The sequence below is a fragment of the Megalobrama amblycephala genome, linkage group LG21 (genome assembly GCF_018812025.1).
Source record: "Megalobrama amblycephala isolate DHTTF-2021 linkage group LG21, ASM1881202v1, whole genome shotgun sequence".
NCBI lineage: Eukaryota > Metazoa > Chordata > Actinopteri > Cypriniformes > Xenocyprididae > Megalobrama > Megalobrama amblycephala.
The window spans coordinates 26,908,344-26,935,877 of NC_063064.1; the positions used below are offsets into that span (position 1 = coordinate 26,908,344).

Genomic DNA, 27,534 nt, shown 5'->3' on the forward strand with positions numbered 1-27,534 from the left:
CTTCTGTGCTGAATTGTAGAGGTTGTAAGGCTATAATTCTCTGCATCTCATGTGGTTAAAAAAAAGAAAAAAAAAAAAGTTTATATTTATGTTGAAATGCAATGATCTGGAGTTTTGCAAGGATTAATTATAGGCTATATATAAAAAATAAAACAAGCACTTTTCAAACAGAACATTTAATCAGAAACAAGTTGGCCATTTCTTCGATTTTCGTTGTTTTTAATTTTTTTTATTTCATATTACTCATTTAATGTTTCTACATTCATTCATTTAGGGCTACATATTAATTTTATTTTATTTCTGCAAATTAAATGCATTTATGCTGCTTCTGTCATCCACGCCACTTTATCGCAGTGTTATATTATGTCATCCAATTATAAACAGCCTTTGTACTTGCGTCATTAAATATGCATACGCCGCGAAAATTTCGCCTTGTTTGGTTTCAGCGTCTGAGGGAAACAGGTGCAATGTCGAAGCGTCGATTAACTCTGTTCTATGTTTTTCTGCTATTTTATTTTTTATCTTTTTATTTTTGTAGTGTTTCAGACGAATAGAGCGGAGTTACGTAGCGACATTTCTAAGTATTCAAAAATGCTGCGTGCTACCAGACAACCAATCATAAACTGCCGCAGCGCTTGCCTCATTAAATATTCAATAAGTCGCAGAAACTGTCACGCGCTTTTTAGTTTCAAGTAACGTCTGAGGGGAATACAAATGTGTCGATAAACTGCGTTTTACTTCTATTTATTTTATATATTTCATTTAATTGTAGGCTATTATACTGCAGAAGACTTAAAACAACAGAAATGATTTTCGTGATGACATTCATACGTTATAAAGCCTATATTTATACTTGACTCAGATTAAAACGGCTCGCGTGCTCGTTGGGAGTGCTTGTTGTTTTAAAGAGTTTTATTACATTTTTGAAGAATATTACTACATTTGCGAATTTTAACGTCAAATGTAAGCTATCAGAGAACTGTCTACCAATTAGGCTAACATTAATTACCAAGTATGGATGTACAAAACGGCACAAGATAATTAAAATGGGTCTTAGGTAAACAAATTCAAGCGAGAAAATCACTGCTGTGACTCCACCTATCTTCACAGATAGCAGCCAGATGAGAGAGAGAGAGGTACACGGAGGGGGCGCAGGGGTTGCTGTTTCACCCGAACCTCACGAATGCATGAAGCTCGAACCTGAACACCAAGATCCACTATTTGAAATTAAAAATATCAAATCGTAGGGGGACCAACCATTTGTTACTGAGGCGCCACTTAATATATCTGGGCAATATTATTCAATAAAATCCTCTCAAGTTTCAGTAAAAGACATTTGGAAAGTCGTGACTGGGTGAACCGAACCATGGATCCGTGGAGATTTAGTTTGAGTTTATTAAACCTCTCACGATGGCAGGTGTGTGGACTGAATTCTTGCGCTCTCACAAAACCCTGAGACCGAACTGACCATTAAGTGGACTTAGCTGGTCTGAAGAAGGTGTTTGTGTTGGACGTTGCTTTTAATGAGAAGGCATTCATCATTCCGAGTGAATTACGCTGTGCACAGGTAAGATCTTCCTCCTCATCATCATCACCTTATGCGCTTCATCAGGTCTTTGTTTCAGCACCGAGGACAGATCCAAACACATCAAACACCTGCACCTGTGGGGACATCATGAATGGAAGCTGATTTCTCACCAATCCTAAAGCAAAATCAACTTTGCATCCTTGAAACAAGTTGCACAAGGTGTTGAGTTTATGCCACATCAATTCTTCACAGGTAAGCAAGCATGCATTTTTATTTACGCGCCACACTTAGAGTACGCATGCATTTGCGCACACTTTGGTTTGCTGGAAATTTCAGACTAGCTGTGAATACCACCACAGTGGAAGTATTATAATTATATTAGGAAACAATTTATTACATGCAGATATAACCAGAGCACGTCAAGCATTGCCTTATCGCGCCTCTGCACTGATGCTTTGGCATTTCTTGAGCACAAACCTGTCGTGTGATAGAATACAAACAGGACAGGCTTGCGTTTGAATGTCAATGAGATGTTGCTTCTTTGTTGACTATAAATGCACTTGTTATTAGAGCACAAAAGAAATGTGATTGACAACCTGACACGCTCAACTCTATGATCAACTTATTTTACCTCTGACAGACACGCATTACAACGAAAGGATCAGTACATCACTGAAAGGAAACATTACGCATTATGCAAACAGTCATATAATGCGAAAAATATTTTAGGTTTGCAACTGATTGCTTTTATTCTTTTGTCATATTTTAGTATAATATTGCATTTTTATCAGAGAATTAATTGTTTATTTTAAGAATGTCTCCAAAAATTAGTAAGCCTCATGGGTATTTGTGTTTAATATTTTAGACAGATGCTGCCCAGACTGGGCAGAAACATTTTCAGGATTTTCAGACTTGTTGAAGCATTTGATTATGGTGCTTATGTGCTGGATTTCTGTAATGAAGTGCATTAATTATATCAACTCAAGCAAACATTCAAACTGTTTATAAAGTCAGTGAAGCCAATCAAAACATTATAATCATACAACCTTAAAAAAACAACAAAGCAATTGCAATGACTCAGTTTTATAATTTTCTAATGTGTGTTTTGTTGATGCCAGATGAAGAGAGAAATAATGAATAAATATATTGGTTCCACTTTATATTAGGTGGCCTTAACTACTATGTACTTACATTAAAAATAACTACAGTGTACTTATTGTGTTCATATTGTATTGCAAAACACTTTTGCTGCTATTGCGGTGAGATACGGGTAACGTTAGGGAAAGGTTTGGTGGTATGGATAGGTTTAAGGGTGGGTTAAGGACAGGGTTGCCAGGTTTTCACAACAAAACCCACCCAATTGCTACTTAAAACTAGCCCAATCGCGTTTTAATCGGGTAAATCGGATTTAAAATCCACGTTTTTGGCAGGTTTCCCCTGGTAATAATTCACATTCAAGGAGCTAAATAGCATGTTATTTGGCGTCGCTTTAACCCGTGGACATGAAAAACAACCCGCGGCAACAGTGTTAAAGTAGCCCAATTACACAGGAAGCCCGCAGACTTGGCAACACAGATTAAGGGGTAAGGGAAGGTTCAACAGTCTAATTATAAATTTAATTACAGAAATTAATTACAGATGCAATTACACTGTAAATTATTGTTGGTTTAACTTTAAAAAAGTAAGTTACTTGGTTGCCTTAAAATTTTGAGTTAATTGAAATTACAAATTTGAGTTAATACAATGAAGGAGATTGGTTTAATAAAAAGAAACTCAAAATATTATGTTATCTGAACCACATTAATTAGTTGATTTGACAAAAGACAAAAGGTTGTGATAACAAATCATGAAAATAATTTTTTTACAGTGTACATGCAGATATTTTTTAAAATACAAGTACAATGTAAAAACATGTATGTACACAATAAGTCCATTGTATCAAATGATTCATTTAAATATAAGTACATAATATTTAAGGCTATCTAATTTAAAGTGGTACCAATACTGTATATTCATAAATCCTTGCCTTTGAACACCTTTCAGATTTCACAATCTGGCCATTTACATGCCATTTTCCTGTCGAGAAGGAAACTTCTCGCAAAACTTAACACCCTTATTCATCCGCTGACACTTTGAATCTGAATAGTGTAAAGCATCCATAGAAACCCATAGAGTAAAGCTGATTGGACGTGCTGAGATAAACATCTCATAGTTAATTTGCTCCATGTCTGTGAATGCTTTCGTCCTTGGCAACCTTACCGAGCCATTCAACTGGTCTGGCTGTGCTCCAGAAGTTATCAATGAGACCAAAGTGAGTCTTATAAAAAGGAAATAGGACCTTATATTTAAGGATCTTGTGTGGGAACAAAAATATTATAGAAATGTAATATTTTACACTGATATATGCCAGGTATTAAATTACTTATACTTTAAACTTATCAGCAGTCAAGCTGATGGTGAGCCCAGACTGGTAAAATCCCATCTGGTCTCTCAGTATACACACAAATTCTGCCAAAACAAGAGGATCAAGGGAACTAATTCTCCCACAAGCTCTGAATTCCAGCATATATTCATCCACACATATATATTCACACATGCATATATATTCATTGTGGTTACTTGTGCATTTATCTATTGCTTTTAATGGCCAAAATAACCTGGGGTTAGAGATGGGATCCATGTGCTGCGCTCCTCAATCAGATTACACTGAAAAAAAATGCAATGAAATTAAGCCCATTAATCATAATTATCATGCCGCAACCTGATGGAAAAGGTTTATTCAGCCATCAGATCTGAGCATTATTTAATTAATTTTATTGCTTTTCATTAAGAAAAATGTAGGTTCTCATAAAGATTTATATACTGATGCGATCATTAATTTGATTATATTAAATTAGGTTGATATCATCTGAGCTATTCAGATTTGTTGGACTGTAGACTTAAGTCTGCAAAAGTTTTTGAACATTTCTCTCTTATATATATATATATATATATATATATATATATATATATATATAGTGCGCCAGCTTTGTTGTTTTGTCAATGCTTTAATGACCAACCATATTTATTTTTTGGTCTTTATTACAATACAAACAATAAATACAGGAAATATGTACACAAAATGTAAAAAAAAAAAAAAAAAAGGCTTTCAAAAATCAGTATTTTGTGTGACCTCCTGGACTTCTTCCATTTTCTCAAAGAAGAAAATCTGAAAAACTCATATTTTGAAAGTTTTCTTGGCCAGTCCTTTTCCATTGCTCAAGTGTAAGGGGAGGTCTTTTTTCTGTTTTTTTTTTTTTGTTTGTTTTGTTTTGTTTTTTGTTTTTTTTCTGTTTTTTAATACTGGATACAAATTTCCTGTATTTTCTGGTTATTTTCTAATAAAGACATTGAGAAATAATTATATATGGTTATATATAATGGTCATATATATATATATATATATATATATATATATATATATATATATATATATATATATATATATATATATATATATCTTTTTTAAGGATTTCTCACTATGATATTTGATTGCTTGTCATTTTGCACATGCTTTCCTTCCACTGTGATTTATAGTGCACTGATTGCAGTGCCCCTGGAGCAACCTTGGTTGAAGTGCCTTATTCAAGAGCACAGTAATGATGCTCCTCTCAATAACTCTTCAGTTAACAGTCTTCCCCTAAGTGTCAAACCTGAGATGTTGACATTAAAATCTAAAAAAAATACTTTGACATTTATGTCTGGGGACATTATGTGGCCTTCACTCGTGTAAATGTTTATTATTCAAGTGAGACTACTGTTGTTTTACAAATGCACTAATGTCCAGACCTCAGTTCATTACCATGGACCGGTCCATTAGCTTGACTCTCTTCTCTTGTCCAGCGAACAGAGGGTGCCTGTTGCTTCCATCTGTTCCAGAGAAGAGGGAAAAGCCATGATTAGTTTTTAATGTCATTTAAATGTTTTTGTAGTTTTGGTCAACTGCTCCTGCTGCTGTTGGTGAAATTTAGAAACCTGAGACCTATAACCCTTCATGTTTTGTTTGGGGACTGAGAGATGCCAGTACCCTTTTTATAGCTATAGAACACACCTAAAATTGAGGTATCAGATTGATACCCCATGACTTTTAATGCATATCAGTTAACACTGTCACCAAATGTATTGTATGAAAAAAAAAAGAAAAAGAAAAAAAGATGAAGCATAATTTATCTTAAAATATATGTGTCAATCAATAACTACAAACCAACATTTGGTCCCAAACCAGCCAGCTCCTATGAGTCACAGCTTAATGAAGGATAAATTTGTAGCCTTGTTATCATTCTGGCATAGTATCTATGCTTGCATATTTATTTATTGTTTCATTTTATATTTTTGTCTTCATAGAAAATAACAAAATCACACAAATCAGGGTTTAAAACTTATTTAGATATGCCCCAAACAACAAACCTCACTGAAAATGAATAGAAAATAAAAAGCTCATATAATAGTTAGCTTGACAATCCCAAATTTCCGAAGGCCTTTTCATTTACCATTCGTTTAAAATGTATTTGTAAAAAAAAAAAAAAAAAAAAATCTAATTAATTTTTTAAAAAGCATTTCAAGCCCTATTGTTAGATAACTTAACATCTAGAGAGATACTTTTAAAGATAATATTAAAGATACATTATTATTCCGATTCAACCTAATTTTTCTTATAAGAACAATTTTGCCAATTCTATTTTTTTTTTCTTGACACACTTGAGGCGATTGAGGTCAGGATTCGAACAATGCAATTTTACCAAGTCCCGACATTGCAAAGAATGAACTTTACTGACTTGCTATAATCCCTCAATGAAATGCACCTATGATAACAGATCTCATATTAATTAAAAATACATGTATACATCTTTATCACACTGCCTTACCACCCCAACCCACCCCCTTTTTCTTGTTTCCATGGTAACAAAAGTTAAGGAATAGAAACCAAATAAACAAGATGTTGCCTCATTACGCCAGCAGGGAGGGTACTAGAGGGGAAACCCCATGAACATATATGCTTTATCATAAATTAAATCTCAAATGGCATTTTTTCAACGATTAGAGGTGAAGCTGCCCTGTGTCCAGAGGCATAGAGGAACATCTTCACATTCAAATGATCATATTCATCAGCATACAGTGCTCAACATAAATGAGTACACCCCCTTTGCAAAGTAACGTTTTAAACAATATCTCAATGAACACAAAAATAATTTCCAAAATGTTGACAAGACTTAAGTTAATATAACATCTGTTTAACTTATACCATGAAAGTAAGGTTAATAATATAACATTTTTCAATTTTACTCAAATTAGGGTGATGCAAAAATGAGTACACCCCACAACAAAAACTACTACATCTAGTACTTTATGAGTATGGCCTCCATGATTTGTAATGACAGCACCAAGTCTTCTAGGCATGGATTAAATAAGTTGGCGACATTTTGCAACATCTATCTTTTTCCATTCTTCAAGAATGACCTCTTTTAGAGACTGGATGCTGGATGGAGAGTGAAGCTCAATTTGTCTCTTCAGAATTCCCCATAGGTGTTCGATTGGGTTCAGATCAGGGACACGGAGTGATGGTAGCATCTTCTCTTTCGGTATAGAGCAGTACATCTGTGAATTCATGATGCCATCAATGAAATGCAGCTCCCCGACACCAGCAGCACTCATGCAGCCCCACATGAGGACGCTGCCACCACCATGTTTCACTGTAGGCACCATGCATTTTCTTTGTATTCCTCACCTTTGCAACGCCATACAGTTTTGAAGCCATCAAATCCAAAAACATTTATCTTCACTCCAGAGTATAGAGTCCCAGTAGTCTTCATCTTTATCAGCATGGGCCCTGGCAAACTCTAGGTGGGCTTTTTTGTGCCTGGGCTTTAGGAGAGGCTTCTTTCATGGACGGCACCCATGCATGCCATTCCTCTGCAGTGTACGCCGTATTGTGTCATGGGAAATGGTCACCCCAATTTAGCTTTTTACTTCTTTAGATAACTGCAGTGAACCTGCATGCCGATTTTCTTCAACCCTTCTCATCAGAAGATGCTCCTGTCAAGGTGTTAACTTCTGTGGACGACCCGGACGTCTCTGTGAGATGGCTGCAGTTCCATCTTTTTAAATTTTTGTACCACTTTTGCTATAGTATTCTGACTGATAAGTAAAGCTTTGATGATCTTCTTGTAGCCTTTACCTTTCTGTGTAAAGACATTATTTTCTTTCTCAGGTCTGGTGACATTTCTCTTCCATGTAGTGCCATTGCTGACAGCATGAAATGGGAAGGGGTTTTAACACCCTTTTATAGTCAACTGTCGGCTGGACACCTGTGTAATGAATAATTAGACTCACCTGTGGTTGAATTCTTGATACATTAGACATTTGCAGTCTAAAATTTAGCTTTGCTCCAGAAACTTTCACTACTCATATTTGCATGACCCTAATTTGAGTAAAACTGAAAATTTTGTTCTCCAAATTATATTATTAACCTTACTTTCATGTTATAAGTTAAACAGATGTTATATAAAACTTAGTCTTGTCAATATTTTGGAAATTGTTTTTGTGTTCATTGAGATATTGTTTAAAATGTTACTTTTCAAAAGGGGTGTACTCATTTACGCTGAGCACTGTATCTATAAGACAATAAAACAGTACAGTGCCCAGATTACACATATATACTGTATTATTTTGCAATGCAATTGATACTTTATATCTTGCAATTAGAAGAGAGTAAACTTGCTAGTGACTTGTTTACAAAAATGATTCACATAATCAAACAAAGAAATTGGAAAAAAACACCATTTCAGAGAAACATATGTTAGATTTTATAATAAGACGCTGGCTTAGACAAGCATCAGTATTACTATTGCACATTATTTTTCAAACCCATTAACCTAACAATTAAAATTTGGCACATAACTCATCCTGCACCATATGTGCTACAGACAGAAATGATACCTCAAATTGTGTCACTTGTTGAGGTGAGATGTACTGTTACTATTCAAAGAAATCTGACTTTTTTTACCTGATGAATGAGGAAACATAAAAAAAATCCTATAGATTTACACTGAATGATGAAGTCATATAGAGACCAGAGGCCTCATTTATAAAACATGCGTATGTACAGATTTGAACTTAGTGTGCTAAAATTCACGCCAACGCTCATATTTATAAAAATGCTCTTTGACATGGAAAAGTGCTTAGTGCAGCGTAAGGGTCTAAGCAGACGTACACACTTTTCCTTGTGGCAGAGAGTCAGAGTACTGCAGGTAATTGGAAATCTAAGCAATTCTTGATGCTCACCATTCTTATGTAAAGGATTTGGACATTGATTGGCAATCTTTTGTATATGTTATATGATTTATAGATTTCACCTCTGGAAGAGAGGCGTACGCCCATTTTTTTGTGCATATGTTAGTTCTCTGAATTACACATACTCACATTGGAGAAATGATTTCACGGTTTCTATGCAACATTTTATAAATGAGGCCCAAGGACTAGTAAGCAACCACCCAGAACTGGAATGTGATGGTGGGTTTTGTATTTCCTGAGATGTTGAGGAAAGATTTTTGAGACAAGGAAACTTGTAGATTAATCAAGTGTTGAATTTGAACCCTTTTCAGCACACATGTACGAGATGCAAAGATCATTTTATATTTACACCTCACTTTAAATATTAAAATAAGTCAAATGAGAGATAAGATAGAGTATAATGCCAAGCATCAATACAACAAACAAAAAGGAGAACTAGCACAAACCAGTGTAGAAAAGGCTCTTATAAACATATCTGAAAAATGTATAATGTAACAAAAACACAATCTTTGCAATTGTGTAGTAGACAAGTAAAGGAGATAGTCTGGCATCTCTGAATAGAGATGAAAGCTGTGATATATAGTTACGAAAGACTTTCCTATCAGCTGAAATTATTTATCGTTTCATCTTTTCATCCTCTTCCCTCAGGTTGTAATTTTTCATAACCTAAAAGATGATATCCATCACCTTTGACACCCTGAGAAAATTACGTAGTCACTGGGAGTTATTGATGTATCTGAATTAATGAAGCTAGAAAACGGAGCCTCACCTCTGAAATGTTGAGTTCAATCAGGATGAATAACTATCTAGACATGCCCGCCTCCTCATTGCAACCACAAAACCTTATGAAAATTCAATTTCTTATGTAATATGTGACTCTGTGCATTATATGCTTCTGTTATCAGATGTATTCATCATATAAAATTAATGTTTTTCATTTACAGTGTTGTTTATTTTGCATCATAAACTGTAAAGTCAATGAGTCAATGATATTCGTATCTATTTTTCAGGTGCAGAGAAGATATCGAGATGTGTCCACAATCAACGGCAGACTTGAATATCTCAAACAAGTAAACCACACAGGGTAGTTATAAGGGTTCTTCACCTCTCATAAACCCTGACATGGCTGGAGTTACGCACATCTTCCTGTTCCTGTTAATTCCTCTGGCTCAAACCAGCACCAGGTACACCCCACCCCTGGCCGGATCAAAGCGGGAGGTCATCATAGATGGAGACCTGGTGATCGGAGGGCTGTTCCCCGTGCACGAGAAGGGTGAAGGGACGGAGGATTGTGGTAAGATAAACGAAGAGCGTGGGATCCAGAGGCTGGAGGCCATGTTGCTGGCGCTGGACGAAATTAACCAGGACAATCGTATCCTGCCCGGCTTGAAGCTGGGAGCCCATATACTGGACACCTGCTCTAAAGACACTTATGCACTAGAGCAGTCGTTGGAGTTTGTCAGGGCTTCTCTCACAAAAGTGCATCAGCCAGGCTTCATCTGTCCAGATGGGTCGAATCCTGTGCCGGACGAATTGCCTCTGGCCATCTCGGGAGTGATTGGAGGATCATATAGTGATGTCTCTATACAGGTACGATAGGACATACATCAATTTAAACACTATGCAAAGCAACCAACATTGGAACATCTTTCTAAAAAAAGAAATCTAGAATACAAGATGATCTGTCAGTAGGTTTTGACACTTGATCAATAGACCTGGCAGGCCACCTTGGACCAGCAAGAAAAAATCTTGACCAATCTTTTTGATCTAGAAGAGATACTTAAAAAATCTAACACATGCATAGTTTGTAGTATGTAAGACAAACTTTGCAAATGAACCAAGATAATCCAAAAATGCATCATTCATTCATTTGTTCATTCATTTATAAAGAGTTTTTAAGAGAGATGGCCTGATTTTATGAATTATGTAAGCAAACAGTGTTCATTTAGCATCATTGATATACTATTATAGCTTTTTGTTAAAATTTTGAATTAGATTTTATGTTATATATTTATTTTAATCTTAATTGTGATGTGTTTTTGTCATTTTTAGTTTTTTTAAGTTTTTTTAAGTTTTTTTTTTTGTAATTAATTTAATTTGAGTTATTTTAGAACTTCAGCTTAATCTAAACAAAAATATGAAATGTTGCCAACTTGCTGAAATAAAATATTTTTTATATATTTTTTTTTTCTCAAATAATGAAAATGTTTTTTATGGTTTTAGTTTTAGCTAAAAACAATAAGACTGGAGGGTAGCTAAATCCTATGAAACCCATCAAGAACATTTCAGTCAAATTTATTTCACACTAAAAATTCATATAAAAAATGATATTTTTCATGAAGAAATTGAAGCCTGTTTTTAGGACCATTGTATGTTCATGACAATTAAGCACATTCAAATCTTATCGCAAAAAAAAGCAAAAACAATGATATAATTTTTAAATTACTTGGCTCATGAATATTAATTAAGTGATGTAACAATCCCTCTGCAGTTGAAAGGCAAGTAGTCACTAGCAATGGTAGATTACTTCTTGTGCATGTTCAATCCACTACCAAAGTAAACAAAGTCTTCTGATTGGTCTTGATATCATTATTTTATGCAACATGCTGCACTTTTCTTTTTGAACAGTGGCACGACTCTTACAAAGTAATTTGAGTTCACTGAACTTGAAAAACGGTTGCTACGCCCCTGCAAAAACATTTTGTTCGGTTTGTTGTCTGAATAATGTCAGACTATCATTAATATAGTTTCTCAACTTTCCAAATGTTTATTTGCATTCTCACACATAGATAGGGTTATGAAATACGATCAGAAAGTGTTATCATAGCAGTAAGAATAACATACCGAGGAAGTACTTCTGACCATGTCTCTTTTAGTTACATTACACTCAACTCCTCCCTATCAAACCCAAGTAACATATACATCCGCCCATAGCTTTGTCAGCACAATAGCTTCCTCCGTACAGACTGACCTCCTCCTGAGTGAAGCGCCCAGAGACTGTGAATCTACAGCTTGTTAATTACGGTTCTCTGCCTTTAGGCAGTGATTAGTATGAGACAACTGAGTGCTAATTGCCCTACGCTCGTGTTTTATATGGTTGGAATCGTGGCTTAATTGTTACATCAGCTGTGCTGCAATTTACATTACTAACTGAGATACACATGTTGGAGACAGGCGGTTATGATCTAAGCTCAACTTAATTTAATGAGAAATTAAATTTTCCCTCATAAAAGAGTGATGGCATAATAATAAGAACATACTGAATGTTCAGAACTTAAACTGTAACTTTGCAGATTTTCAATTCATATTGTATTGTTACAGTGTCGCTAGAATATGTAAATGAACAATGTTTACTCGTTCTCCGTGTTACCTGGACTGAGAAATTTACATCTATTTGTCAGCAAAAATCTGCATGGATGGCAGAATGGCAGTTTCTTTCAGTTTCCTCCTCCGTTTTGCCTAAAACACTGTGTTCTAATTGTTTTTCAGATTTTCCGTTGCAGAGTTCTCTCCGTATTTATGATTCTTTGCAGTCTTTAGCCATGTTTGCTATAAATTCTTCCACCTGGGAACAATACAAGTCGATTTTGACTAAAAGTTTACTAAGAAGCATTTCCTACTAAAGCAAAATGGTATTTGACTCTAGTAAGCGTAACACCATAGCAAACTGGTGGGAGTGGCCTTGGATGGCAACATGCCCAGTATATTATGGGTGTTGAAGTTTTCCTACCTATTTGGTAAAAGGGAAGACAACAACCTTTTTTCTTTCCTTTTACTGTAAAGGCAGCCAATTTTTATTCAAAGCCCATTTTGCCAGCGGTAAAGTACCCAGTTCCCAGTAATTCCCAGTAAGCATTGTTATTGTTAACTAAAACTGAAATTATTAAAACTTCAGTAATTGAAATAAAGCTGAAGTAAAATAAAATGTAAATATAGATGAAAAACTTAAAAAACAAAACAATAGAAATCTTTCCTTGCCAACTAACTGAAATAAATAAGATGAAGTACTAAAATTAAACTAAAACTGAAATAAAAATTAAGCTAAATATAAATATAAAAATTTAAGTTGATAAAAATGACAAGCACAACAGAAATTTAACTTTAAAATGAATTTAAACTGAAATTGAAAATATAAAAATAAAAGCTAATTCAAAATATTAATAAATGCTATAATAGTATATAAATAATACTAAAATAACACTGTTCCCAGTCCAAAAACAATATTTATTGAAACCATAATCTACAAAAATGACTGTCAGTCCTAATGTCAGTCCTACCTTGTTGGTAGATCCTGTAACTACACCGATACAGGGTCAAAAAGCATCTTTCTCTGTGTAAAAAATGTTGGAAACAATATAAATATTTTGCCAGTTCTTGAAAGACATGAAATCATGATATTTCTGTCTGGTGACTTTGACGTGACAGTCCCAAACCCTTCAAGAGTAACACGTGTGCACACTATATATATTTGTTGTCAGTCAACAAATATATAACAACGTGTTTTAATTACAATTTATAATGTACCAAGAAACTGATACATTTACGCACACAATATATTGTGCAGAGAAATACACAAACATTTCAGTTTTTCACTCTTGTGGGAAGGATGTCACAGCCAGCGACAGCAATTGAAGGTCTCAGAGGAGCTCTTCCAACTGTGCTGGCCAACAAGGCCCTGACAAGCCTGCCAAAGCCCATGCCACCTGTCCAGCACTGGGGTGAAAGAGCTTCGAGGGGTCTTCAGGCAGCCTGGAGCTTGTTCAGCCCAGTGGTAAATGAGAGACACTCTTGGCAGGGAACCCAAAGAAGCATGACACGACTGAACATGAATATAAAGGAGATAACACACGGGTAGCACATGTCCTCACTGGTTTTCTCACACCTGTTTTTTCACCCATTGCCATCTGGATTGTGAGACGGAATCAGGGCTGACATATTACCATTCATCGGTTGATGGTACAAAGCTTAATGTGTGTGTGTGGGTAATGGCGGCGGGAGGCAGAGCTATATTGAGTGCTAGAGTAGGTGGTGGTGATGAGATTGGCAGACTATCCTGCTAATTTCTTGAGTGACAGGTCCCTAGAGAGGGAATAAACAAAATCGTCATGGTTTCACAACTCGCAACGCACGTCATTCTTGATAGCTTAATTATCTCATGGTTAAATTCGTATTCATATTCACAGTGCACATCGTTACAAGCAAATTTCTTGGAAAATGTGGCTTGTACTTGTTTCATTATTTAGATATTAAAAGAAATAGCACAACCAAACATTTCTTTAGTTTTATTTAATCACCTTCATGTCATTTCAGATCCATTTGAATTTCTTTTGTCTATGAAGCAAAGGAAAATAAGCTCCAAAATGACAAAAGGGCACCATAAATGTGGCATGAAAGTAGTCCATATGGCTATATTCCAAATCTGTAGTCATATGATTTGTAGTGATGCGAGAAACAGATCTTTTCTGAAAATCTTAATCATTTGGCGCCTGCTGGTCAAAATAGTGTGTAATTGCAATGAAAACTCCCAAACATGTTTTAATGAGATTAAATGCAACATTAAAACAAATCAATTTGCAAAACAATTTCAATTTTTTTTTTTTTTTGGAATGTGTAATTTATTTTATCCAAGCTACAAATTATCATATACTATTAAATATGACGTCTCTATATTTTTTTGTTGTTAACCAGGCCAATAAGAGACAATTAACTACTAACTTTCCTATTAGTAGTTAATTGTCTCTTATTGGCCTTCAAGCCATACAAATTAACAAAAGAACACACATTATACAGACTTCATATTTAATGGTATTTAAACCAGGCCAATAAGAGACAATTAACTACTAATTTTCCTATTTATTATACAAATGTGTCATTAAAAATATCTGCAAACTCACAAAGATTCTCATATTAAAACCATATAGACACTGGTTCATGGGTTCACCGAGTTCACTGTCCCCTAGTAGCAAACAACTAAAATTTGGAAATATTTTGAAAGAGTTATGAAATACACAACATGACTTTGACAGAAGAACTGACTGTTTATTCACTGAAAATCTCCTTGGAGTTCATTAGAGATGTGGTGACATCTGAATTGTGACTGAATCAGTCTTTTGGGTCAGATCTTTTTAAATGAATCGGTTGATCCAGTTCAAAAACTGGTCTAAATCATTTGTTCACAACAAGACTGATCAGGTTCTCGAGCTCAACTCACCAGATTGGCAGATCATCAGTGAATAATGGCATAAATTTTGGTCATATGACTTTAGAATGACTTGTAAAATACCACACGAGTCAAATGGGTCACATTTGTGGTGCTTTGCATCCTTTCTGAAGCTTGAAAGATCTGGTCCCCATCATTGTTAATATACGGTAGTTAGAAAGTCAGGTTTAAAAAAACATAAGAGTGAGTAAATTATTTTTACTAGAGAACGTGCATTCTGAATTGAATGTTTTCATGTCAGATTGCACTGATTAAAAAGGCAAAAAACAAGTTTGTTGATGTTGTGTATGTGAGAAATTTGGAGAGTTTGGCACATTTGAAGGAATGCATTTGATAATGCCAACCAATCAATAGCCACCATGCTCCTTTCATCGCCAGCACATTTTCTCTCCCGCTCAAGGTGACAGAATATATTATCATATTTCTCCAGCACAAAATAGGTGTGTGTCAGCACACAATTATAAATAATAATGAATAAGAAAAAATGCATAAAAAATATGACAAAATGGTATCCTTAGGTGCTGTGTGGAATTAGGAGCAAGTATTGTCTGACTATTTCATGCTTGCGAGTCTCTTAAGGTGAAGAAGTTGTTTGCCAGGAGTCACTATTCGTTAGTGTTTCTGTATTAATAACACCGCGCTGTCTTCAGAGTGGGTGTGTGTGTCTCAAGGTCACTCATATGGAGATCTCCACTGTGGTCTGAGACACTGAAAATGTTAATAGGTTGTAACTGCATGTGGTGTTCTTGGGATGCCAAAACAACAGACAAATAACGCTTATAATTAATGCCATATAAATGCCAAGTCATTTGCATTTCCCACATAATTAAAGAGAATTAGAACTAAATTATAATTAGCAGCACTCATTGAAATAAACTAATTTCAGACCACTATGCACACCTTGTTTATTTGTTTGTCATGTTTAGTCATTTGCAATCCTCTAGCTCTTACTGTAGAGTGAAGACACTGCTCGGCTCTGTAGCACTTGGTGAAGAAGTGTCCTGGGAAAAAACAGATGGTGTTGTTATGTTAGTGGGAAGCAAGGAAAGCTTGAAAAGGGGTTTTGCTGTCACAGAGCATCACTTGACCCTGTTTAGCCTTTCATTTGGGTGTGCAGCTCACATTCAGGACAGGGTCGGGCACTTATTCATTCTTTCACATCCCTCTCTTAACCGCTAGAACAGATGAAGCTTTGTTTTTGACCAAACCGTTTTAAATAAGCTGAGAATTGCACAAAGGTGGATTATCATCTGTTTAATATGTTAAAACTAAGAATTACATGTCAGGAACAACTAAATTATGGACTGTATGTAGAGTTAATTGCCTCTGGAAAACTTGCAACCACAATGCTATGTGTTCTTATTTTGCCAGGGGGTTACAATGCAGTTAGTAAGGTATTTTTTAACTAAGACATTACTAGATCATTTCTAGGGTATTTAGAGTTGTTGCTAAGGTGTTGCTAGGTCAGTGGTTCTCAGCCTTTGTGAATCCAAGGCCCCCCATTGTTCAAGAAAATATTCCAGATATTTCTGGTACTTCTCTGCTTCTCATTTTCAAACTTTATTTAAATATATATAAATGAGTACATTATTTTTTAAAATAATTACATTTCTTAATTTCAAGCGTTTCAAGAGCTGAATGTTCTTTGGGATTTACTCTTAATGACCAATGAATTTACTTTTGTATTTTTTTTTTTTCACTAACAAATAGCAATTTCTTCCCAATAAAATATTTTACCACTTGACATCATTAGAAAAACAGAAAAACAATTACATCTTTTTCCATTACATGGTTTTCCATGACTTTGGGAACCCTGTTTATTAAAATAAATAGTTTTTGAGGGAACAAGCTTTTTTGTCGTATTTTAAATAATTTTAGGTCATCTTACAGCCCCCTGGTGGGTCCAAGCCCCAGAATCACTGTTCTAGATGGTTGCTGGGGTGTTCTGGGTCATGCTTAGATGTTGCTTACTGGCTCAAGCTAAAATAAGGTCATGTCTCTATAATACACTGGCCTCTAGATATGACTTTGCCTGGCAAGGCCAGACTTATATATCTTCTACAAGATATATCAGTCTGGGCAGTCCGCCCTCCGTTGTGCCTCGAGTCAACTCCAAACCGTATCGTGCAATCAGATTCGTTTATTTCAGTGACACAAACAGCGTCACTCTAGTGTGGCGAAAGTCCCTTCAATATCAACAAAGATTGTGCACGGTAGACCCGAGAGTTTGTTCTATTCAGCCGTGAATTCAGTTTTAAATGACCAAAAACACATTAATTATTTACTTTTCGCTGTTGACTCTCTTGTCGCTTTGCTAACGTCATATCCGCCCTTTTCTGATTGGTTTGCTCCGCTTCCTGTTTGCTCGGATTTGCTCCGCCCTAGAAATCGAATTGATTCAATGGCGACCAGACTCATCCGCTGGTACAGTGGTGAGGCTGGATTTTCCAGGCAAGATATGACTTGGGATTCTTCCTTCAACATAACTGAATTTTTAGGCCCTGTTTACACCTGGTATTAAAATGCATTTTGGTCGATCGGACCACAAGTAGACAAAGGAGACACATTCCTGTTTAACCTGGTGTTTTAATCCATTTCTTTTGACCACTTCTGTCCTGATTTCTTTAAAGGGAAGAGTGTATGGGTGGGTAAATGTTTGGGCTTTCAATCTAATGGATGAGATAAGCTCACGTAATTTACATATGAACGGAAAAACACACAGAGAGCAGTATCTTTCATTTCTGCTTTGATACCCACAAGACCAAATCGAACACGGTGAGTGTGTTAGAAATCAGGAATGGTGAGAAAGCATTGTGCTTGGTATGTTTTTCGTCTTCAAACCAAACTTGAGTCAAAGTTTAAATCCCATCTGGCTAGTGGGCTTCCCATTATGTTTACTCATTAAGTTAGTAGCTGGAGAGTAGACAGTCTTTTGTGGCTGTTTGAATGCATTCGACCACATGAGCGTCTACACTACGAAAGCAATCCGTAGTCGAATGCGTTTTTGACTACCTCTGGAAGTGGTAGAAAGTGGACAATCTCAAAACGTTTTGCACCACATTTACACCTGTATTTAGCATTGTCCACTTGTGATCTGATTGACCAAAAGGATCTTAATACCAGGTGTAAACAGGGGCCTTAGTCAATTATTGCTTTAGTCTGACTGAAATTACACTGTCAGAGTGCACATAAATGCACTTTCAGAGGCAATGACAGTGTCACGTATTGAGGCTTTTTAGAGTCTCACCGGAACTTTATGCCATTATGATTTGCAGCAAAAATCTACCCAGTAGTTTTTCTCTTAGAATGGGAAATGTAGCGAGGTCTGTATCTCCATGTTCCGCTGCCTAGGTAGGTCAACAGTACTCACACTAGTGTCAGCTCAGGTGGTCCTTGTCAAATGCTTCAGTGGCGTTCTGGCAGTTTCTGCTTCCCGAAAAAAATAGATGTGTTGATAGGCAACTGGAATATCAACATCTGCTCGAGCTTCTAAAGCTGAGAAGCAGTGGCCAGTGACGCCTAAAAGGTGTTGACGACCGCATTAGATTTTCCAGACAGCTCACACATATTAACAACACGACTCTTTTAAATCCTGATTTTTTTTTCTACTTTTCTAATAGATGGGTGGTGTGCCAATTTTAAATGCCAGGAGAAAAATAGGGCTAATTCAGTATCAATATAATTTAAGTAACAATGAATGATTATTTCCATTCCATTTGATTATTTCCATTATTTCCATTTCCATTCCAATGAATGATTGGTTCCATTTTTTTTAATGAATTTTCTCACTCTTGTTTACAATTCAGACTGAACATTGTCAAATTTAGCAGAGGTGAGATGCCACACTAGTATTCTTCCTCTGTGGAGAATTGCACTTGTCTAAATGAATCAGATTTTCTCAATTTCACCTCTTAGCAGACTGTCTGCTCTCCCTCAGGCTTGAATGAACTTAGCTTTTTAAGTGTGCTTGTCAGAAACTGACATGTAGGTGCACCACCCATCAGCTCTAATGTCTGTCAGCTGAGAGCTAAACTCAGTGGCTACAACCCAATAATTTTGTTAAATTTTGAGTGAATATTTAATCATCCTAGCCACCTTATTGGCCCAAAACATGCAAGGCTTCTATGTCCTCCTCTTGTGATAATAGCTAGTTCATTGGAAATAAAGATTCTATGGTCTATGACTTTAATCTATTTTTCCCCAATATTCTCAAGAAGATTGCCCATTTTGTCTTTCCTTTGTCAACTCTTTTGGTGAAAATGAAAAATAGCACCCAATTCAGATTTTGAAGGTGTCATAGCCTGAGGAAATCTTACACCATATCTAACATTATCATTTTATCTGCTAGCACAGTTATCAAACGTGATCAGAATTAGGTCTGTCTGAGTCCCGTGAAACTATGGCCTGAAACGATAGGCTCAGATGAGAAAGATAGGAAAACAGGACAGAGGTAAAAGCCGTATCTTTCTCCCTCCTACACTCAAAAGAATGTTATGGGTCATCTTGCGCTTACCAAGTTTGCAAAGAGCATCTGTGGGTCACAGAATAATTTGGAAACTGGGGTTTTTAATGTATGGTAGATACTGTGTGGCTGAACAGCAAAAACAAACCTATTTCAGTGACATAAATGGCACTTTGCGCTATGTATTTTAGTGGAAAAACCTGCATCTTATTCCATAACTGCCCACAGTCTCATGTAACATAATAAATGCACTGAAATAGCTTTGCACCATATTAACATTTATTTTAAACAGGCCATTCTTTTCAGAGCAAAAACGCATTCTATGTAAATTAGGGTCGTTATACATTACCCCATATTCAGGAAACTCAGCACAATTTGTCTGGGGCAATTACAATTGCGCTACTGCCACCCACAGAAAGCTGGCAGTAAACAGAAATTTTAAAAAAAGATTAACATTTTCTACAATTTACATATTTAATGGATGTTAAAATAATGTAGATAATGTGCATAATTCCTTTAATGAAACAGCTACTAAAGCAAAATTTGCTACATCTAATGGAAATCTTAGGTTTATGCAAATGGTTGCATAAAATGGTATTATGCAAAAGTAGTACTGCCTAATGATCAATTATTTTTCTTTCTTGCAGGTGGCAAACCTTCTTAGACTCTTCCAGATCCCACAGATAAGCTATGCTTCCACTAGTGCCAAGCTCAGCGACAAATCCCGTTATGATTATTTCGCCCGAACTGTCCCACCAGATTTCTATCAGGCTAAAGCCATAGCTGAGATCATACGGTACTTCAACTGGACCTACGTTTCCACTGTAGCATCAGAGGGTGACTACGGTGAGACAGGTATCGATGCGTTTCAACAAGAAGCCAGAGTACGCCAAATCTGCATCGCAACTTCAGTAAAAGTCAGCCGCTCAGTAAACAGAGGAAATTACGAAAATGTTATTCGCTCACTGCAGCAAAAAGCCAATGCCAAAGTGGTGATCCTCTTCACCAGAAGTGAAGATGCAAGGGAACTGCTTGCTGCTGCAGCCAGGATGAACGCTACCTTCATTTGGGTGGCCAGCGACGGCTGGGGAGCACAGGAGAGCGTAGTCTATGGCAGCGAGAAGGCTGCTAAAGGGGCTTTCACCATTGAGCTTGCCTCATACTCCATCAGGGAGTTTGAAGACTATTTCACCAAGCTAACACCGGAATTGAACACACGAAACCCATGGTTTAGGGAATTCTGGGAGCACAGGTTTGGCTGTCGTCTACATGAACATGGCTGCGCCAGTAATAGCCTGAGGAATGGGTCATTTAAGCCAGAATCAAAGATCATGTTTGTGGTGAATGCAGTCTATGCCATGGCCTATGCCCTGCACAACATGCGGCAAGCTGTGTGCCCCAATACCACAAAGGTGTGTGATGCCATGAAGCCAGGCAATGGAAAGAGGTTCTACCGGGAGTTTATTCTCAAGACTAAGTTTGATGGTGAGTAGAATTAGCGACCAATTGTCCTATTTCTTGCAATGGTCACACACTTTATTTTAGGGTCCAGTTCTCACTACTGACTAACTATTAACTATGACTTTTGCCTCAATAAACTCCTAATTACTGGCTATTAATAGCTAGTAAGGTAGTTGTTAAGTTTAGGTATTGGGTAGAATTGATGTATAATATGGTTATGCAGAATAAGGCATATGTGCTTTATAAGTACTAATAAACAGTCAATATTCTATTAATATGCATGCTAATAAGCAACTAGTTATTAGTGAGAATTGGACCCTAATCTAAAGTGTTACCCTTGCAATAGAACATTCGTCCCATCTATGAAGAAGCTCTTCAATTATTTATCTAAAATTAGATCTAACCAATAATAGAGTCTTGAAGCATTGAAACTTAATTTGCCACTCAGATCATGTTGTCTCCCTCTGAAAGTATCAGATATTATTATATTTACAGAACTCAAATTATCAGAGAGCTCCCAACTGGTCTCTAAGAGAATGCAATCTCAGACAGTATAATCAGTTTGACAGACGTTGGACAATATACTGATTTATTGGATGTGGTTTCAACAGATTAAATCTTTGTTTAAATGTTGAGAAATACGTTACGAAATACGAGAGATTAGCTAACATTACATCAATAAGATTAGTTTCTGAATTGAGATGAATAGCACATTAACTTGAATTGAAATTAATTACAATGAATTAATGTTGCATGTAGTCTATGGCTTCAAGCTGCTACAAAAGGTGCTGTAATGTTTTTAAACCTTTTTCAGCCCCTTTCAGGCCTGCTGACACTGAGAACGTGGTCCGGTTCACCTCATCAGGTGACTGCCTGGGTCGTTACAACATCTTCCACTACCGCCAAGAGGACAACAAATTTGTCTACCGGAAGGTAGGCTACTGGGCACAGAGCTTAGTGCTCAATACCAGTCTGGTGCCTTGGGCTGGTGGAGCAGTTCCTACATCCCAATGCAGTGACCCATGCCAACCCAACGAAGCTAAAAGCATGCAGCCTGGGGATGTGTGTTGTTGGATTTGCATCCCATGCCAACCCCACCAGTATCTCCTAGATGAATTTACCTGTGTGGACTGTGGATTTGGAGAATGGCCCCTTGCTAACCTGACAGGGTGCTATGAGCTTCCGGAGGAGTACATCCACTGGTCGGACGCATGGGCAGTAGGACCCGTCACCATCGCCTGTCTGGGGATGCTGTGTACACTTGCTGTTGCTGGGGTTTTCTTACGGAACAACGACACTCCGGTGGTGAAAGCTAGCGGTCGAGAACTTTCATATATCCTGCTATTAGGTGTACTCCTTTGCTATGCCATGACCTTCATTTACATTGCCAAACCTTCGGCGTTTGTATGCACCCTGCGACGTCTTGGCCTTGGCACCTCCTTTGCAGTTTGCTACTCGGCTTTGCTGACGAAAACCAACAGGATTGCTCGGATATTTGGTGGGGCAAGAGACAGTGCCCAACGACCACGCTTCATCAGCCCTGCCTCTCAGGTAGCAATCTGTGCCGCACTGATCTCTGCCCAGCTGTTGGTCGCTCTTATCTGGCTGCTGGTAGAGGCACCGGGGGTGAGGAAAGAAGTGGGTCCAGATCGAAGAGATGTGGTGACTCTGAAATGCAACAGCCTGGACTCAAGCATGCTGGTGTCCCTCACCTACAACTGCATCCTCATCATCCTCTGCACCTTTTATGCCTTCAAGACCAGAAAATGTCCAGAGAACTTCAACGAGGCTAAGTTCATCGGCTTCACCATGTACACCACCTGCATCATCTGGCTTGCCTTCCAGCCCATCTTCTATGTCACTGCCAGTGACTACAGAGTAAGTAGGAGACATAGTTAGAAACAAGTTTGAAGGTACATTCCAGTCTATTATAGTGATATCATCTATTTCAGTGGTTCCCAACCGTGATGCTGGAGTACAGTACATTTTATGGATGTCTCCCTTATCTAACGCACTCGGGTTTTGGAGTCTCTACTTATGAACTGATAAGTTGAATCATGTGTTGATTAGGGTAGGGGTGTCCAATCCGGTTCCTTAGCTCTAATTTGCCCCAACCCCCATCTGAAAGTTTCTAGTAATCCCAGAGACCTTGATTAGGTGGTTAAGATGTGTTTGATTAGAGTAGGAATGAAACTCTGCAGGAAATTCGACCTCCAAGAGCAGAAATCAAGAGTAGCATTAGTTCTTCCAGGACACATTAGTCAAGCTTGCATCAGCTGACTCTCAGCTGATTCACGTCTACCTATAGGAATACAACGCCCATCACACCATCCCTATATAAGGTCCATTCAGTGTTATTGCATTTCTCAGGAGCTATTTGCCTTCCGCCATCCCCAGCACCTCTTCTCGTCCAGTCAGGACTTTGCCTTCTGATATTCCTCTTCGAATCAGACTCATTTTCTTGAATTATGTTGTTACATTAAATTATTGTAATTAAGAACATTAATGATATCGCAGTACCTTTATATTGGTTCTGTTCTGTTTACCTTAAGGGGGGTTATCGCTGCCTTCCCTGTTCTTATCCATGCTAGGCTGCATGGATGGGCAGGGAGTTCTTGCCCAGAACAGAACCATTCCACCAATCCAAACTGTATGCTAATTGTCAATAATCTTTGATAATAGTGGTCCTGACCGAATTGAAGAACCCTGCATTAGGGTGACAATGTGCAGTGTGGAAATACTCCATGACCAGGGGTGGGAACCACTGATCTATTTCACATAGACTGCTCCTAAAAGGCACAAAACAAAAAACAATGGTCATTGTACACACCAAACATTCTCTTCCTGTTTATGTGCACAGTTCTTAGTCAGAACAAGCTGCAAAATGGACCAGAATTTGTGCCGGTAGTCAAAAGTCTGGTTACGCAAGATTCTTTTTGACTCTTATGCTAAAGAGGAGATACTTCATGAACCTCCACACTTTGATCCAAACAGATAGGGTTTTTTTTTCTGAAATGTAACAAAAAACAAAACATGAAAAAGTAATAATACATTTGAGTTTATTAGACTGTGCAGTGAATACTCTATTACCAAATGGCAAAACATCCTTGATCATGTTTACGATTCTAAGAATTTGCTTATTTAGAAGACAGAAGCAGTTGACAGGCAATTCTTTTTTAAAACTTCTCATTTAACTCAAGACACATCAGTCTTGAAGTTTTCTGCAAGTCATGACACCAAACATGAGATTACTTTTAGAGCTGGCCTCTGGCTCTTATAACCAGACAAACTCAGTGTGCCACCTCAAACATACAGTGATGTGAATGTCTAGTCAATATAGTAGCACTATCTGAGGGATGAGGGCTGCCTGTCGCATGTTATCAGGAGACTCTCATCGCTGTGGGGTGAGAGATGTCAGAGCTTTGTTAGTGACACGGTAGACACGGCCATCAAGAATGCCCCCTGGCTGAGAGTGGCAATCCCTGCACCGCAACAGCAAACAATTTTACAGCACAAACACACTATCCACAGATGATTATACCAGTTATTATACCAGAGAATTATATTAGTTTGGTGCTGTCAATATCAGTGCCGGATGCTATGTAGTGTCAGCCAGTTAACCTTTGGAGGGAAAGGAGATTGGACAATCCCTAAAGGTTAAGTGTCAGGAAAAAGATTTATTTCACCACTTGTGAAAGAAAATAGTTGATTTTTTGGCTTGGAAGGTTCTCTGTCTGAATAAACTAGAGCTCTTCGATCCTGCTCCTGGAGACCCGGCGTCCTGCAAAGTTTATTTCCAACCTGCTTCAACACACCTGCCTGTGATTTTCAAGCGATCCTGAAGACTTTAGGTGTGTTCAACTTGAAGTGGCGCTACTCAGACTGATCGGTGTATGACATCAAAGTACCAAGAGAGGGTTTCAAAAGGTATCGCTCTTGCGGTAATTTGAAGTCATACACCGATCGGTCTGCGCAGGACCTCTTCAAGTCGAATACACCTAATGATTAGCTGGTTCAGGTGTTTGATTAGGGCTGGATTGACACTCTACAGGACAGTGGTTCTCCAGGAACAGGGTTGAAGACCCCTGGAATAAACAATAAGGAAATCTATGGAAGCCTGCTTTTGCCTTAAAAAAAAAAAGTAAAACTATATTTTTATATATTCCAACTTTATATCTTGCAGTTCCTGTTTCTTGTAAATTGACTTTATATCTCATAATGTGTATTCAAGTCTCACAAGTGTAACTTGATTACTCACAGTATCTTACTATCTGACTTTAAGGCTGTTTCCACTTGGTATTAAGATGCGTTTCGATCAATCATATCACAAGTGGATGAGGGAGACACATTCCCGTTTACACCCGGTGTTTTAATCTGTCTCTTTTGTCCACTTTCAACCACTTCTGTCCGGATTTCTTCGAGGGGAGGGTCTAAGGGCGGGTAAATGTATACAATCTTTTGATCTAATACACAAAATAAGCACATGCAGTTTACAGATTAACGTGCCCAGAGGTGATGGAAAAACATGGAGAGCATTAGCTTTTGTTTCTGCTATGCCAGCCTGGTTACACCTGTATTTAGTGTCGTACACTTGTGAGCTTGTCTTATGATGTGTTTTGGTCAATCAGGTGTAAACGGGGCCCTAAATCTCACAAATGTGACATCTTTCAATAGTGACCTTTTTATTTTTTTACTTTTAGGCAGAAACAAGCTTAATATTATTAATATAAAATAAGACTGATACAGAAGTCATACATATATACAACCATAAACTAAGACAAAGTATTAAATCTGGTATTACCTAATGTTATTTGGACATATTATGATAATACCATGTTTTTAGACATGTCTTTCCTTGGCATTCTTTGAAGTACCAATGTAAATACACCGGTACATGAATTTAGTAATCACTTGGTACCATGGTAAATATCAAAGTGCTAGGGTATTATCTTGTATATTCGTTTTACAAAGCTACCACCACAGAACTTTTTTTCTCTGAAGGTGTACTAAAGAAAATCTGCCGTAAACCATGATAATGAATACAGAATATAGTTTAGTCAAAAATCTATGGAAGAGGATTAGGGCCAAGCAATACTAAAAAAATAAAACCATCTCGAGATTAAAGTTGTTAAATTTAGAGAAAAAAGTCGAAATAAAATGTTGAGAATTAACCTGTTAAATTACGAGAAAAAAACTTTTTAAATTTTGAGAAACAGGTCGAGATAAAATGTTGAGAATAAATCGTTAAAGTCATTAAATTACGAGAAAAAAGTCGTTAAATTACGAGAACAAATTTGTTAAATGAGAAAAATGTCGTTAAATTTCGAGAAAAAAGTCGAGATAAAATGTTGAGAAAAAAACTCATTAAATGTTGAGAAAAAAGTCGTTAAATTACGAGAACAAATTCGTTAAATTATGAATTTGTTCTCATAATTTAACGACTTTTTTCTCATAATTTAACGAGTTTATTCTCAACATTTTATCTCAACATTTTTCTCATTTAACAAATTTGTTCTCGTAATTTAACGAGTTTATTCTCAACATTTTATCTCGACTTTTTTCTTGAAATTTAAAGAGTTTTTTTCTCATTATTTAATGAGTTTATTCTCAACATTTTATCTCGACTTTTTTCTCGAAATTTAACACGTTTTTTCTCGTAATTTAATGAGTTTATTCTCAACATTTTATTTCGACTTTTTCTCGAAATTTAACAACTTTAATCTCGAGATGGTTTTATTTTTTTATTATTGCTTGGCCCTAATCCTCTTCCGTAAAAATCTATTCTATTTAACCTCAAAATCAAGCATTATGAAATTATATTTTGCTTAAATGGCTTTATTTTCTTTTGTTCATGCAAAGTATAAAATATGTTTTCCTTTTAATTTTGCAGTGAAATCTGACCAGAGTTCTTAAGATTCACATAAAAGTTGCCCAACAAACTGTTAGCCAGTTGAATGATACGCTCATCTGAACATGTTAAAACCAGTTCATCCCTTTACAGGTGCAGACCACGACCATGTGCATCTCCGTCAGTCTGAGCGGCTCCGTGGTGCTCGGCTGCCTCTTTGCCCCCAAGATCCACATCATCCTATTCCAGCCGCAGAAGAATGTGACCTCTCTGAGGGCCAAAGAAAACCGATTCTCCACGGCAGTCACCGCACCGAGCTCCACCTACTCACAAGGTAACCACATTCACTACTAAAGCTTCAGCTATAATGATTATTATTGGTCATTTATTTTATTGCAACTATCTTATTCCACAGCTTCAGCATCTACTATAGTACCAACTGTGTGTAACGGGCGAGAGGTGGTGGACTCTACGACATCATCATTGTAAAGAAGTATTTAAGCAAGATGGGGCCAATTTTATATCACATCATCAAAATGAGAAGTTGAATGCAGTTTCTTACACTTGTGCTCTTTATTTGATACTCTAATCAAATATTTGGAGTCAATCTCAGTTTATCTCATGATCCCGGGCACCTATGCATCATTCTTGATGGTGTCCCAAACGACCCTGTGGTCACTTCAATC

At 36.9% G+C, this 27,534-nt stretch overlaps 1 protein-coding gene across 2 annotated transcripts; it reads left to right on the top strand.

The window, feature by feature from the left end:
• Nucleotides 1-505: 505 nt before the first annotated feature.
• On the top strand, nt 506-27,402 carry grm2b (glutamate receptor, metabotropic 2b). 2 transcript variants are annotated; one of them, XM_048172542.1, is made up of 6 exons: nt 506-1,780; nt 9,868-10,447; nt 20,187-21,024; nt 21,815-22,878; nt 27,002-27,182; nt 27,264-27,402. In XM_048172542.1, the coding sequence occupies exons 2-6, from the start codon at nt 9,980-9,982 to the stop codon at nt 27,335-27,337; spliced, it is 2,625 nt and encodes an 874-aa protein (XP_048028499.1). In that variant the 5' UTR covers nt 506-1,780; nt 9,868-9,979; the 3' UTR covers nt 27,338-27,402. The 2 variants fall into 2 exon arrangements, with proteins under 2 accessions (XP_048028499.1, XP_048028501.1); XM_048172544.1 differs by having other exon boundaries at nt 506-1,567.
• Nucleotides 27,403-27,534: the final 132 nt, after the last annotated feature.

Excerpts from the sequence above, each read along its gene's own strand:
- grm2b (XM_048172542.1), top strand. The coding sequence starts at position 9,980 with ATGGCTGGAGTTACGCACATCTTCCTGTTCCTGTTAATTCCTCTGGCT. Across the intron at positions 21,025-21,814 it reads TCTCAAGACTAAGTTTGATG|CCCCTTTCAGGCCTGCTGAC; the intron begins GTGAGTAGAATT and ends AACCTTTTTCAG. Across the intron at positions 22,879-27,001 it reads TCACTGCCAGTGACTACAGA|GTGCAGACCACGACCATGTG; the intron begins GTAAGTAGGAGA and ends ATCCCTTTACAG.